This window comes from Silurus aristotelis (assembly GCF_946808225.1).
Source record: "Silurus aristotelis genome assembly, chromosome: 8".
NCBI lineage: Eukaryota > Metazoa > Chordata > Actinopteri > Siluriformes > Siluridae > Silurus > Silurus aristotelis.
Window position 1 is genome coordinate 28,349,555 of NC_139581.1, and position 15,111 is coordinate 28,364,665.

At 39.5% G+C, this 15,111-nt stretch overlaps 1 protein-coding gene across 6 annotated transcripts in view; it reads right to left on the bottom strand.

Annotated features, from left to right (window-relative positions):
• Positions 1-15,111, bottom strand: part of slc8a2b (solute carrier family 8 member 2b) — a 56,868-nt gene that overhangs the window by 15,271 nt on the left and 26,486 nt on the right. For all 6 annotated transcript variants that reach the window (XM_083549009.1, XM_083549010.1, XM_083549011.1 and 3 more), the window contains 3 exons: positions 1,960-2,386; positions 1,479-1,616; positions 623-850 (listed from right to left, as the gene is read on the bottom strand). In XM_083549009.1, the coding sequence (XP_083405135.1) occupies positions 623-850; positions 1,479-1,616; positions 1,960-2,316 (723 nt within the window). In that variant the 5' untranslated portion in view covers positions 2,317-2,386. The remainder of the gene's footprint in view (positions 1-622; positions 851-1,478; positions 1,617-1,959; positions 2,387-15,111) is intronic.

Sequence of the window (15,111 nt, forward strand, 5' to 3'; positions counted from 1 at the left end):
ATCAGATAATAAATAAACAACGGTACAACTCATGTTTATTAGTCAAAATACTTTACAAGCCTGTGGGGGTACTGTTATGATCTGGGGTTGCTGTGTACTGAACGAATATACTAAATGATTAGGGTTTTTTTTTTTCCATTAGTGGATTTTGATGGCAAATTCCAAGACATAATTTTTACACATGGATTGGCTACCACATGGCCACCAGAATTTATCTCTATTGAGACTCTTTGGAATGTGCTGGAGAAGATTTTATTCAACGGTCCGACTGTCATCATCAATACCTGAGCTTGGTGGGAAATTAATATTGGGACAACATTTGTGGTCCAACAAAATACTAGTGTTCGTAGCTTGTTTTTAAGCCCTGCAGTGCACATGCATTCTATTCAATACTGATTCTATGCATTCTCCTATATTCTATATGTATGCACCCTTTATTCATTTTTGCATTCTGATTCTAGGCATTCCCTTTCTACCCATCTTGATTTTATTCTTTTGGATTCTCCCAATCTACATGCTAAACACGCTGATTCTGTTTTTGTTTTATACTGCCTGCTTCTATTTCTTATGATCCTACTCATTGTGCTGCCATTCGCGAAAGCCACAAAAAACTTGGACGTACCGTGACGACTCCAGGTGAGATGACTGCGAGTATTAGGTAAAGCCAAATGTATGCAAAGATGCTCCAGAAGGCGGTAATAAAGAAGACTCTCAGATGTTTGACCTTCCTCACTTCTCCATTGGGGATCACCCAGACACAGATACCGATGATGACGAACATGTTGAAGGCGGCGCTGCCGATGATTGTGCTGGGACCCAGGTCGCCAGATTTGAAACCATGCCCGCAAACCTAGACATATGTACACACACATATACACACATCTAAACTCACGGAAAAACATTGGTGTATTGGATCTTTAAATAGATATACGAATGAGTTGCTATGTTATGAATAAAAAAAAAAAAAAACCGGCAAATTTGTCTTCGCAATTACCGACATAACTTGAGGACTTAAGTTGATCAAGTCAAGTCAAGTCAAGAGGCTTTTATTGTGATTTCTGCTATACACAGTGGTACACAGTACACAGTCCTCCGGAACTCTGGTGCTACACTAGACAACATAAACCTACAACACAACACAAGCTACATAAAGTGCATCGAGTGCAACCTAGTGCAAACAGTGCAGACAAAAAACAGTACAGACACAGTGCAGACAGAAAACACAAGACAACACAAGACAAGACAAAAAAACAATATAGCGCCGACTAGTAAACCTACTGTAAACTCAAATTATACAGTACTGTGCGAGGTAAAATATGAAATGTAAAAACTATAACTGGGAGTAAATATAAACCAAACAAACAGAACAATGTAGTGCAAAAGAACAACAGCAGTCAAGAGGTGCAAACTGAACTGCCCGTGTTTTAAATGTTGAAAATGGTGTTTGCAAATTATTTGCATTACAACTGTTTACTCACTTCAATGACTGACAGTAAGATCTCAGGCGCAGAGGAGCCCAGTGCCATTAAGGTCAAGTTGGACACTGTCTCATTCCAGATGCGAACGGTAGCCACGGTCGTCTCTCCACTGGGCAGAGTTATTGTAACTTCTTTCTCCTGAAGAGCAAAGCTGGTGTTATGACCTTATTTTTGTAAAATGGGGAGAAGAATGTAGAAAATGTTTGATGGAAAATGAAGGCATGGCAAAAATTTGATGCAGTAGGGGCCCATTCTGGTAAAGGTGGGGTTACAGGATGAAAAAATGCTAATCACAGTCTTGAAACTCAAATACTGTTATAGTATACATGTCCTAGTAACACTGCCCTGGTAGCTCCTGGGATTTATTCCAAGCTCCTAATGCTCTAGTAAGATTTATAGTCCCTTTACCAAATGTCCCCAGGCATGTTTTTCGAATGTATGGAATTGGATATGCTGCCTATTAATTATTCAACGGTCTCACCTGTGATGTAATAACCTCAATGGACGCCATAAAGCGATCGGCGATGATCGACACACCCAGGAACATGTACATCAGGGAGAAGAAGTAGACAATGGACCGGGCAATCTTTTCCCCAATTTCAGGGTTGTTAGGCTTCCACACGGGCAGGAGGATACCTGGTGCACACTCCACCGCCTCACCACATCGCTTTGAACTAGCATTAGAACTGGGCAACAAATTATCATAAGGCTCTGTCACTGTAGGGGTTACGCCCAGCTCTTCTTCTCTTTGGGACTCAGGGGTGCAGGATGGGAGGAGAAAGAGGAAAAGGTACAAGGATAGAAGGAAAACAGCAGAGCTAAGAGAAGACTGTGCCATGGCTATCTATCCTCAGGCAGTGACAGTGAAGTGTGAAATGAAGACGAAGAAAGGAGATGGGGCAGCCGACCTGAGGAATGAGAGAGAGAAACAGGGTCAGAATTAGTAACAGAGGTATATATTAATGTGCTCAATCTAATATGTTATCATTTAAAAAGAAACAATTAGTTCAACAAGGGACCACACTTGTGGAACTATTGGAAAAGCTTGTGGCTATGAAATACAATCCCAAAAAAAATTTGAACAGGTGAACTAAAGACAAATTATCATTCTTTAATACTTCACTAATTTCTGACAGAGACACCAGGGGGCTATCCACAGAACCCAGGAAGCAAGGGTCTAAGCATCCTTCACAAGAAGTGCACCCTATTGGGAAGTGGTACTGTAGCTAGTGGTTAGGGCTCTGAGTTACTAATGAAAAAGTTTGGGGGGTTCCAGGTATGCTGACCCCAGCTTCCTAACATTGCTGGTGTATGCAAAGAAAGAATTTTACCAATACCCATACCATACACCAATTAGGCATACAATTATGGCCACCTGCCTAATATTACGTTGGTCCCTTTTTTCGCTACAAAACAGTCTTGACCCCTCGAACATTAACAGCATTTACAATTTGAGCTACAGTAGCTCGTCTGTTGGAACAGACCACATGGGCCAGCTTTCACTCCCCACGTGCACCACTGAGCCTTGGCTGCCCATGAACCTATCACCGGGTTACCACTGTTCCTTCCTTGAACCACTTTTGACAGATACTGTCCACTGCAGCCCCAGGAACACCCCTCAGTTTTGGATGCAGTTTTGGGGATGCTCTGTCCCAGTCGTCTAGCCATACCAATTTGACCCTTGTCAAACTCGCTCAAATCCTTACACTTGAACATTTTTCCTGCTTCTAACACATCAACTTTTAGGACAAAATATTCACTTGATGCCTAATCTATCCCACCCACTAACAGGTGCCATGATGAAGAGATAATCAGTGTTATTCACTTCACCAGTCATAATGTTATGCCTGGTCGGTGTATGACAAGTAAATTCATGTATTCTATTTTATTTTTCAGGTCTCACCATGTTGCATATGACACCAAAAACCCCACAGAATGGGGTTGAATGGGTTTCCTTACAATATCTCCATACATGCCTGCAATAATCTGATTACCAAAAGCCATTCATGTTTGGTACATAATCAATTAATCAACTGAAATTCATTTACCAATTAGGATAAAGATTCAGGGTCCAAAATTTCAGACTTCTAAGAAATAATTATTTGACTGTTGAGGCTGACCATATCCTGTGGGGACCACAAGTTCAAACATCGGTGATTCCATTGCCATCTGTCCCAGGAATCAATCAAAGCAAAATTTGCCCTTCTCTCTGGGGGTGGGTGCTCATTCTTCCCTGTCAATCAATATGGCACTCAATAATGGCAATCTATAGCATCTATGAGGAAGGGAAAAGGAAAGCACTTTCATCTAATTGTTATATCACCTTTAACCCTATCAATATCCACACCCCTATCTCTGCCCAAGCCCCTATAACATTGCTATACATGGCTTTTAAGGTCCATACAGCCAATCATGAGTGCTGTCTTTTTAAGCAAAACAAGCTCAACCATCTATGACTGACTTGCATGTGGCAGCCATATTGGTAACAGATATCAGTATTATTAAAGTTATTAAGACTTCCATGGCATTTGGATAATTTGACACCATTCTCTGAAAGATATTCAAAAACTCCAAGGATATGGTTTGCTTACGGTACTTAGATGTTTAGACATACTTTCTAAGATTCGTAATACCTCAGGCGTGTCCATTCCAAATGCCTAATGAAAGCTGGTGGCGATGTTTTTAAAGAATCAGGTTAGTGTAAAGATTCTATAAACCAAATTTTATCTGAAATCAAAGTCTCAAAATACAGTTATTTGAACTTAATTCTACCTTTTTATGAACAATGTTTCATGGTTTTGTTTCTAGTAATCCATTGCTTCCATCTAGTATTTTGATATTATTTATTCTGCAAATCTTTCAATCTAAGTGGGCAGAATTAAAGGTTTCTCGGGATTCCTATTGATATCTGTCATAGATATAATCATATCCAAAATGCGTGGAAAATAACACCTACTAAACTTATTCGCATTCCTTCCTGTTCCTACCCTTTACTTATTCCACCCATCCATCCATCACCAGCCTAATCCTCATGTGTAATTAAAATGGCTGGGTTTCATAGCCACATTATCAGATTGCCCTCCAGTCTGGAAATCACACTTATTAGAGCACAGCCAGAGGCCATTTTAGCTCCAGTAGTCATGTCATCAATCACTTGTCCCACTATTAGACATATATTTAAATCGTTCCACCAAGCTAGAGAGATACAAGCACTGCCAAATTTTTCCAAGAGACATCTGTATCCACTGGTGGGGTTAATATTGCATTTGTGTTGGTGCAGTTAAACTGAGAAGGAAAGAAAAATAAACCTCCTCATAACCACCATGTTCGTTTTGCCTTATGTACTGTACATGAACCAAATAGAGCTATTACTTGGCAACATGCGACTATTCAATTCATTCAATTCATTTTTATTTGTATAGCGCTTTTAACAATGAACATTGTCTCAAAGCAGCTTTACACAGATAATGCGGTGATTAAAAATGAATATGTTCTTTATGAGTAAGTTTGTCCCTGATGAGCAAGCCGGTGGCGACTGGCGACTGTGGCAAGGAAAAACTCCCCGAGATGGCATAAGGAAGAAACCTTGAGAGGAACCAGACTCAAGAGGGAACCCATCCTCATCTGGGTTACACCGAATGTCCATTTGTGGCGGGTATACAATGTTGCGGGGTGCAGTGATGATGATCAAAAGCGAAGTGTATTTCTGAGTCAGTGTAGGAGACTGTTGACATCAGACTATGGTTGAACTCACAGGTATCTAGAATGGCAAAGCTAGATTATAGGTTTCTCTCATCCTCTTCACTTCATTGCACTTTTTATTGAATCCTACAGCAATCTATTGTGTATGTTAGCCATAAAAAATTTTTCCTTACCTTGTCACCTAGCAGGCCTATATGCCCCAGTGTCATTAAATGGTTTTTCTTTTCTATATGTTGCACAGTCCGTGTGCTTCAGCATCGACCATCCTAAGGACACAGTGCCTGATTCGATTATACATTGCCTCGATAATGGCCTGCTCTGCTGGTGGATTTAAACCCTGAGGTCTTTTGGAAGTGCTGAAGCCGAAACAGCTATCTGGGCTCAGATGCCGACATTCAGCAATGAGATACCAAACAGGAAGCCTAGAAAGCTTTTAAATTAAGTTGATAAATAACCGGATGGTAGGCATAGACACAAACTGTACAAATAGCTTTTGTCCCTCAAATTAACCCCTATGATTACGAAAACTCCTGACATCCTTCTTAGATGCAAAGATGATATGTCCACAGCTACATCCATATTTACAGACAGAGAAGTTAAAAAGTAAAAATGCCCCCAGGCCCCTGTTTGAGTGCTCTCCATCCAACCCATGGGACAAGTCCTTGACACATATTTTATGTGAAGTCAAGGCATCTTCAGTATTAGACGAGCATTAGACGAACATTAGATGTTCAATGTAAGCTGTTCTAGTTAACTTATTTTGTTGTTTAAAGACGAATAGCAGTTTTTGGCCATTTATAAATTTAAGAGGGTCTCTGTTCTTGAATTCTGAAAGTATAGTTCAGTAATTCAAATCAAAAGATTATTACGACCTCCGTTAACACAATGTACATGAATAAAAACCTTTTCAAAGGCTTTGTTTGAATGCTGTTTGCATCAGAGGCATTAAGGTAAGGGCTCATTCATAATGACAAAAATGGAACTTTACCATAGCAACAATAAATCTCTATTCTGAGAAGATTGATCGCTTCAAGACACTAAGGTATAATTTGTATAAACCTACTCATGAATCAAATTTAGTAAAAGTAAATGTTCTTGGCGGGAAAAAAAATGTAACACTTGAACTTTGGTCATACTAATTTGTCTACATATAAGTGGCTCGCCTGAAGTGAAAGTCAGGCGCATTGATGGTGCTTAATTAATTCAACGAATTATGAGAACAGTACAGGAAAGGTAACATACTGCACCCCGAAATTTCCATACTGTTTGTTCGTGCAAACTGACGAGAGTATTTGTGTGCATGTAATTTCTCACCTCGAGGTGGAAGAGTTACACCAAGTGGTGGAATTTCACATTGGACTTTCATATTTCGTAAACTAGAGTTTAAATCTATATAATATTGAATGCGTGATAAAGGACAGCTGTCACAAATGAGGCAAGGGCTGGATCAAAAATTATTAACAATGCAAAGATGCCACAAATTTCTTGCAGGGGAAAGTATTAAAATTTCAGCATTTTATTTCCTACAGAGCAAAACTTGTTAGACATGGTGATGTTCTTACTAAATGCTAAATTTAATCTTTGCTTGGGACATTTAAAGCCCTAATCGGTCTGACTACGGTGTATTTTGCTGATCTGAAATGTTATACTCTATTTCTGGCCACTTGGATCAACCAAGGCATGGTTTTTATAAATCTCAAGAGTTGCTTGTAGCTCAGGTGATGAAATTCTCCAATTTTGGGCTTTGGATTATGTAAAAAAAAAATTATATTTTCTTATAGAATTATACAAGGCCAGTTCTTGATATTTGAAGGCCCTCAACGAAATTTATTCTGCCGGCCCCCTGGCCTCCCTCCCTCCACCTTTCAAGAGAAATAAAAAGTAATTGAAACTAATATTTAATTTCTAACATTTTTATTTATACATACTGTATACCAGCTCTTTTCTTCTTATTGTTATTCCTTAGCCATGGCCCCCTAGTTGGAATTGTTTTGATTTACAATCTCTTACTTTTCTTTAGTATTTGAGTTTAGAAAGTCAGCTCCTGACGCAAAATCACTGTACAGTCAATCACGTTGGATGCGAAGCGTCATACATACGTGAATTTGAAGTCTAAACGAGTTACGGCGCTCGCTCTGTTTTGAGCTTGGAATAAACCAGTGGGAAATAGTAATTTGTTTTTAAAAGGCGCTGACGCCAATTGGAGGAATAAGTCTCTGTTTGTTTTAATAATACATTAAAGTACATTATGACAGCACACGAGCTACGCTTTCTTTGAGTGCCTGTCCAGCTTTTCGCTTAACAGCCCCAGAAAGGATGCATTCGTTTCAGTGTCATCGGGTCAGTGTGCAGTAAATTTGGATCTTGTTCATCACTGAACATACATTATACTGCCAAAAGTACTGGGTCACCGGACCTTTCCTGCTATATGTGGTTCTTTTCCAAACTGTTACCACAAAGCTGGAGGCTCTCAATTGTACAGGACGTCTTTAGATGCACTATAATGAAATTTAGCATTCACTTGAACTTGGAAACTCAAATCTGTCCCAGTATGGCAAGTGCACAAAGTTAACTCCTTGAATACCTGGTGTACATGCTTTGGAGAGGAAGATCTTGATTGGCCTGCTATAGAGCTCTGATCTCATTCCTATTGAACACCTTAGGGATGAATTGGAACGCTGAATGCACCCCAGGCCTCCTCACCTTCATCAGTACCTGCCAGTACCCTTGTGGCTGATCAACACAAATATCCATAAGCACACTCCAAAATCTAGTGAAACATCTTCCCAGAAGAATGGAGAAAATTATAAGAGCTAATCGGACCTAAATGTGCAATGCGATGCTCAAAAATCACATACCGTACCTCTGACTTGGTGACCCAATAGTGTGGACTCTTCATGCATTCAGGGGGGGTGGGAGAAACACATTTGTACTATGATATAGACCGGTCTCATTTCAGGGGTGTCAGGTATTTTATATGCAATGGACAAAGAGCCTAGTCTTACGCTGCCCCTCTTAATTTGTGAAATAGTGTGTTATGGTTATGGAGGCCACACCTCTAAGACCGAGACCTTTGACAATTACTTGCTCTGCCTATAGCTAGTGCCAGCCCTGAATTTAGAGCCCTGGGTTTTAAGCTCTGGACACCTGATTATAAGATTGAGCATCCCATTTAACATTTGCTGTTACTATAACATATACTCTTTTGAGAAGATGTTCCACTAAGGTTTAGGGTGTGGTTGAGGAGAACTTTGTTTATTCAGCCACAAGGCCATTAGTAAAGTCAGGTACTGATGTAGGTGAGCTGGGGGATCTTCCACTCAGACCCATGTAAAAGCATCTCTTCATGACGCTGATTTTGTCATGTTGGAACAGGTTTGAGTCTTCTAGTTGAAGTAAAGAGAAAAGCTTGGTGCTACCAGTTCCTGTACAGCCCTGTGACTCTGACTTTGTGGTAACAGTTTAGATGAGAACTATATATGGCTGGAAATGTCAAGTGTCCCAGTACCCAGTCTAGTGTATTTTTGGCACGAGCTGAGCCGTTAATAATAAACCTGCTCCAGATGGGTTCTACTCATTTAGAAGTTTATTTTAATATGTACAGTATAAGCTACAGCATTGATTTGTCATTAGCATAAATTTGTGGTCAGTCCAAAACGTGATAATGGAAATGGGATAGAAGTGGAATCATGGGATTGCTGAAGTGAAGAGTTATAGTTTATTAATAAGAAACAATAAAAGTTTAACGAGAAAACAGAGAGGGGGATGAGTGGATCAGTTTAAATCGTGGCTGCACAGGCGTTACACAAACACCCTGCCTTATTCGGAGGTGAGGAATTTCAAACATACACAGACTACTAGGACACAACGGTTTTTCATTCACAGACAGCAAGACGGAGGGAGGGTGTGACATAGTACAAAATCCAGACGTGCACAGAATAGGTGCATGGATGAATATATGCAGAGCTGTATGGTCTCTACTGCACACAAAAGCATTTGTCAGGACTCATTTGGATGCGTTTGGGTTTTTTTGGGTTTTTTTGTTTTTATTTGTTCCTCAACAATTTAATTCTTTAACTCTCCCTCACACATTGTCAAGGCATCACCGGAGGCAAGACGGTGTGCAAATCCCCAGGGGAACGGCATCTTCATGCCTCTGAACTGTTTTTTTTCAGTCCACCGACTGCCTGCTCTTCCTCTTCACTTAGTGAACAAAAGGTCAAAACACACATCAGCTCTCATTATAGTCCACATGAAATAGAGAGACAGAGAAAGCTAGAAAGGTAAAGCGAGAGAGACTGCGTATAAAACGCTGATCTATTACAGCCAGCACAGGAAAGACTCGCAACACGTTCAGTTTGTTGCGCAATATTTTTTTAAACTAGCAATCCATTAAATGCATTGCGTACGGTTTAATCATGCTTTTCTATATATAAACCGGAGTAGTAAATGCTAATATTTATCTGCTGTTTTAAAAAATATATTTTTAATTTATGTACAAGAACAAGCTAAGGGTTAATTTGAAAACTAGCGTGCTAACAACATTGCATACCTGGCTAGGTTAATCAAGCTATGCTATTTGTTTATTTTTTGTACTGTAGATTTTTTCTACAATATCATTAAGGCTACATCCTGAAACAGGAAGTCACTCAAAATATTTAAGTATTGAAATTATTCTCATAAGGTTTTATAGTTACTATACAAGATCTATGATTTGCTTTAGTGCTTCGGTACTTTTTCTCTATTTGCTTGTCAAATTTTGGCAATTATTCAGTGTTCAGTGGATATTTGTCTAGTTCTTCTGTTCGTTTATGTTCATATTTGGTAAAGGTTTTTAATTTCAGCATTCACACATGCTCCTGAGCTGTTTTGATTTTGAAGGCTAGATCCAACTTGTGATCAGTATTTCGCAGAACCCGGTTTGCTGTTCGTATCAGAGCTGCCATCTCAAGCACTGAATAAACGTCGCTTTGATTAATTGAATAGTAAACGCTAGGCTCTAGGCTCAGCTGGTTGTCACAGCAGCATGTTCCTGTGATGTCTCATTATCACTTGTGTTAGCACGTTAGCGTCAGGGCTCTGAAAAGGCCAGGTTCGGTAATGAGAGATATCGGTTTCCTGTTTACAATGTGCCGTACCCAAATTAATTCCAATTTAATTTTCAACCCTGCATAGGGAGGTCAAGGTCCTTTTCTTTTCGAATTGAGCTGAGCCAAACCACCCCCCCTTTCTTCATTACCTAGAAATAGTGACATATGATGTCCCCCTACATTTCTTCCAAGCGAAGTGTGAAATGGTAAAGACATTGGACTTGTGATCTGAAGGTCTTGACTTCAAATACCAGCACCATCAAGTTTCTTCTGGGTTCTCAAGGTCCTGATCCTTCTACAGCTCAAAGTCTGCCAATTGGCGTGAAGGATGTGATATCAGGACGAAGGCGCTCCTGTAAATCTGACATTTTTCATAAGATTTTCTAGCACTTCCATCTTCAGAATGCTCCTCAAGATGACAGAGAAAATCTGTTTACCTTCTGCAACCTGAAAATAATTTCTTTTTTGATTACGAATCAATGTAATTTCTTGCAATTTCCAAACCAGCTACATCTCTTCAAGCACTTGGAGTTATATAAGAGAAAAGAAAGAGGGGAAGTGACTCAATGGCAGTGAGGACTGAAATAAAAGTGAGAATTCGTCTAAAAATATTGGAAGGCCATAAAAGCCTCAGAATGAAAATGAATTGCTCACTGTTTGTGTGTGTGTGTGTGTGTGTGTGTGTGTGTGTGTGTGTGTGTGTGTGTGTGTTTTAGAGAAAATGAGTTTGGCTTCATACCAGAGGGTTGCAGATGGCAAACACTGAGGCCAAGTCATACAATAGCAGGTACAGTAGATCTTTCAGTTATAGATCCAAGAGACAGAAACTAACACCTGCTATCTATAATCATAAAAGCAACACCCTGTTCCTGTCTATGGCATGTGTTTCCACAGTGTATTTTAATGACCAGAAATTTGTTCCATCCTGTTAAAATTTATTGTGCCGTTTCAGGTATCGTTTCGGTATACAGCCTAGTGGTAAGCCTTTCGAGACAGATTCTGTAAGATCATTCTGAGCCTTGGCCTCCTCCCTCATTAGCGATCTATATTTTCTCTTGGCTATCCAAGGTGAGCTAGGTGGATTAAAGGAGCTTTCTAGCTGTTCTGTGGCCTCTAAAACACACTGGAATACACACTGAGACTACATCTAAGAGGTGGCCTGAATTCGGTTGCACTTGAGCTGTGCAACAATTTGTGCTCGGTTGTGCACTTGTTCAGAATGTCAAATAACCCGCATGTATGAGGGCGGTTAATGACGGCATCGTTAGTTTCCACAACATGCCGCAAACTTGCGTTTTTTTGTGCATCTAATGAATGACACGATTTAGTAGACAGCCTTATTCAGAGCAACTTACAATTCTTTCATTTACAGTTCTTACCACTGAGCAGTTGAGCGTCCAAGGACCTTGCCCAGAAGAAGGCCAACTTCTTAACCATGGAGGACCTTTCTCCATGCAATACACATACACCAACCAGGCATATCATTATGAAGTGAATAACACTGATTATCTCATCATCATGGCACCTGTTAATGGGGAGTGGTTGCTCAGTGGTTAAGGTTCTGGGTTACTGATCAGAAGGTCGGAGGTTCAAACCCCGGTATCACCAAACTGCCACCCTTGGGCCCTTGAGCAAGGCCCTTAACCCTCTGTGCTCCAGGGGCACCGTATCATGGCTGACCCTGCACTCTGACCCCAGCTTCTGAGCAAGCTGGAGTATGCGAAGAACAAATTTCACTGTGCTGTAATGTATATGTGACAAATAAAGGCTAATCCACTATTCTCTAATGCTCGACGGGTCAGGACTGTTTTGGCAGCAAAAAGTAGACAAAACAATATTAGGCAGGTAGTCATAATGTTATGCCTGATCAGTGTAGACACAACACATTAACTCTGAAAATAAATAAAACAGTATGCTAAGTCACCTTGTGTTCTCTAGCATGTTTAGAATTGATGAAAATTAATTCAAGTGTCCTCTCTCCTCAACACTGCTGTCCACTTTCTGTGGCCCCACCATAATTTACTCATTTTATCATGCTAAATAGTGTTTCATCATCTACTTAGCATAATTCTGTCAACTTAAGCAGCCCATAGAAGTGTGCTGTTTAGAACAGTGCTGTAAAATTTGGGGCACTGATACTTGGCATTCCAGTTTCCTCTAAAGCTGTGGCCTGAATGACAAAAAAAAAAAAAGTAACTTCCTTAATAGTCATAGAAGTGCACCACTTATTACTGAAGTGTTCCAGAAAATGAACAAGATTTAGCATGTTGCCAATTTTCCATTGGGATACATCGATATTAACTTCTTTCTCTGCTGGCATAAAATGAATCACTGACCTATGTTTTAATATACATTTTTATTCATAGCCAAATATTAAGTTATTCCCTATAGATTATTCACTTCAGCTAATAACTTTTCTTTCGGTTGTGCAGCTTCCTGTAGTGTATTCGTAAGTTTCTTTCCAATGATATTTCAGCCATCATATGACATGTTGCAGGGTCAAATCTGCTTTAACAGTGCTGGCACCTGTAAAGTAAAGTACATGTTGATTGAAGGCTGTTGCTTTAACTAATCAGATTTCGAGATGGCAAAACCAGGGCCATATAGCAGGCATACAAAAACTTCAGCAATTTCATTTTATTTGATTGGATGGCCAGAGAGCACGCTAGTCAGAGCTTGCAAAATGCAAAAGCTAAAACACATTAAAATGGTAAACATACTAGAACATGATATTGCACTTTCAGTCCCCTGACTCTAACTAACATATATTTTGTGTCCTGAACACAACTAAACTAGCACTTTTCTGTTTGTTTTGTCTTTGTCTATATACATTATTTAAAAAAAAAAAATTATACTTTTTTAATTTCAGGCTACTTGTATCTTAAGTTTGTAGTCTAGTGAACCAATGTTGATTTATTCAGGTATAGAGACTCAAAGCACTTTTTCAACAGGCAAACTGGGTATGCATGTGTTGCATGCCCTTCCTAAACCTTATTTTATGGCAGTCAAGACAATGTTGGTACAATTCCTATGCTTTGTCTTTTTCTTTATCCTGAGGGACATTGAAACACTTCTATTTTTGGCAGATACGCAGTACGAGGTGCATCAAATTAACTGAGGTTTCTTCCATATCTTCATGGCGCTTGACAAAAACACAGGACTCTAGGGGTTGGAGTGTAAATCCTCCTCTTCCAAAAAAAAACAAAACTGAAATTTGGAGCAGTTGACCCCATTCACAGTTGGTACTCACAGATATACCTACAATATAAGGTCTATAGGCATCGCCAATGTTTTATTAATGCCACCACTGAAGGGGTCCAACGACATTTACAGGTTTGCTCTGCTGAGGATGTGTGTGTGTGTGTGTGTGTGTGTGTGTGTGTGTGTGTGTGTGTGTGTGTGTGTGTGTGTGTGTGTGTGTGTGTGTGTGTGGTTATTTCATACAAATTTCATATAAAGACATGAAGCACTCTCTCTGAAGGATCACAGATTCTCTCTCAAGGACAATAGGCACTTATGGGAGTGCCGTGATTTAAAAACAGACGTATGTACCGAACTGTGAATTTTGTGTACCGTTGTATACACACATGCACACATATACACAGACACATAACCTTGTATGTAACAAATCACCAAAGGTCATTAATAGGCTATCTCAATAAAATAACTGTTTAGGCCGGATATCGATATCTGATATTGTGTCAACCAATTTGTCTCTGTCTTACTGCTAATTAGGATGGAATTTGACATCGTCTAGATCACACCATGGGTCCTCATCAGTGTCACCATAATTTATAGGAACAAACTTCCCATTTCAAAATGTTATTGCAAAACCTATGATAAAACCTCTCTCTTTTCTTTACAGCCCTGTAGGGAGAGGTTGCGAAATTATTCATCTGAAAAAAGAGATTTTTGAAACCGATTCTGAAAATGTTCTTTTAAAATACAGTTCCCCTGTGACAATTTAGCGATTCCTCGCACGATTAGGCAACGAAAGAGCAAAACGTGAAACTTTTTAACCTGCTTTTGTGTCTTGCATAAATGAGCATTGCCTGCCTGCAAAGGTGGTTATCAGTGATTAATACTGCAATCATTAATATATGTAGGTGCTTATTTATTCTATTTGAGTTACTGCTGCATTAATGTGGTAGTCAGATTACCTACTTGATCTACATTAAATGGTTAGGAAAATGTTGTGTTCTTTGTATCATTTTATGCACAAATGAAACAAAATGATATATAACAGAGATCCTTGTCTAAGCATCATGGAGGTGAGGAATGCAAATGTATTTCAGGTGTGAAAATGTTCCCCGGGCAGAATGTCGCAATACGTTACGCACTCACCATGACGAGTAACGACTTTACATGGAAATAGAGTTCCTAACAACGTGTTTTAGCACTCAGAGGAAATGAAAATGTAAAATAAACAAATGAATAAATTTGTAATGAGTGTTTAATAATCTGCAAAGTATTAAAACGCCGAAATTTGTGCAGACAGAAACCCGACTGTGGATTGTTAACAGAAAATTGATTTCAGCGACCATAATTCACACTGAAGTCGAATGTGGTTTATCGTGCTGCTTTATTTATTGGGAATTACTATGCTACAAATCATAAAAACGGTAATAACTGCAAATGCTGTTCTGCGTGGATTCGTTAGCCAATTTACACAAATTATATATATATATATATATATACTGTATACTTTCTTTTCGGCTTCTCCCGTTAGGGGTCGCCACAGCGGATCCTCCGCACGTTTGATTTGGCACATGTTTTACGCTGGATGCCCTTCCTAACGCAACCCTCCCCAATTTATCCGGGCTTGGGACCGGCACTAAGAG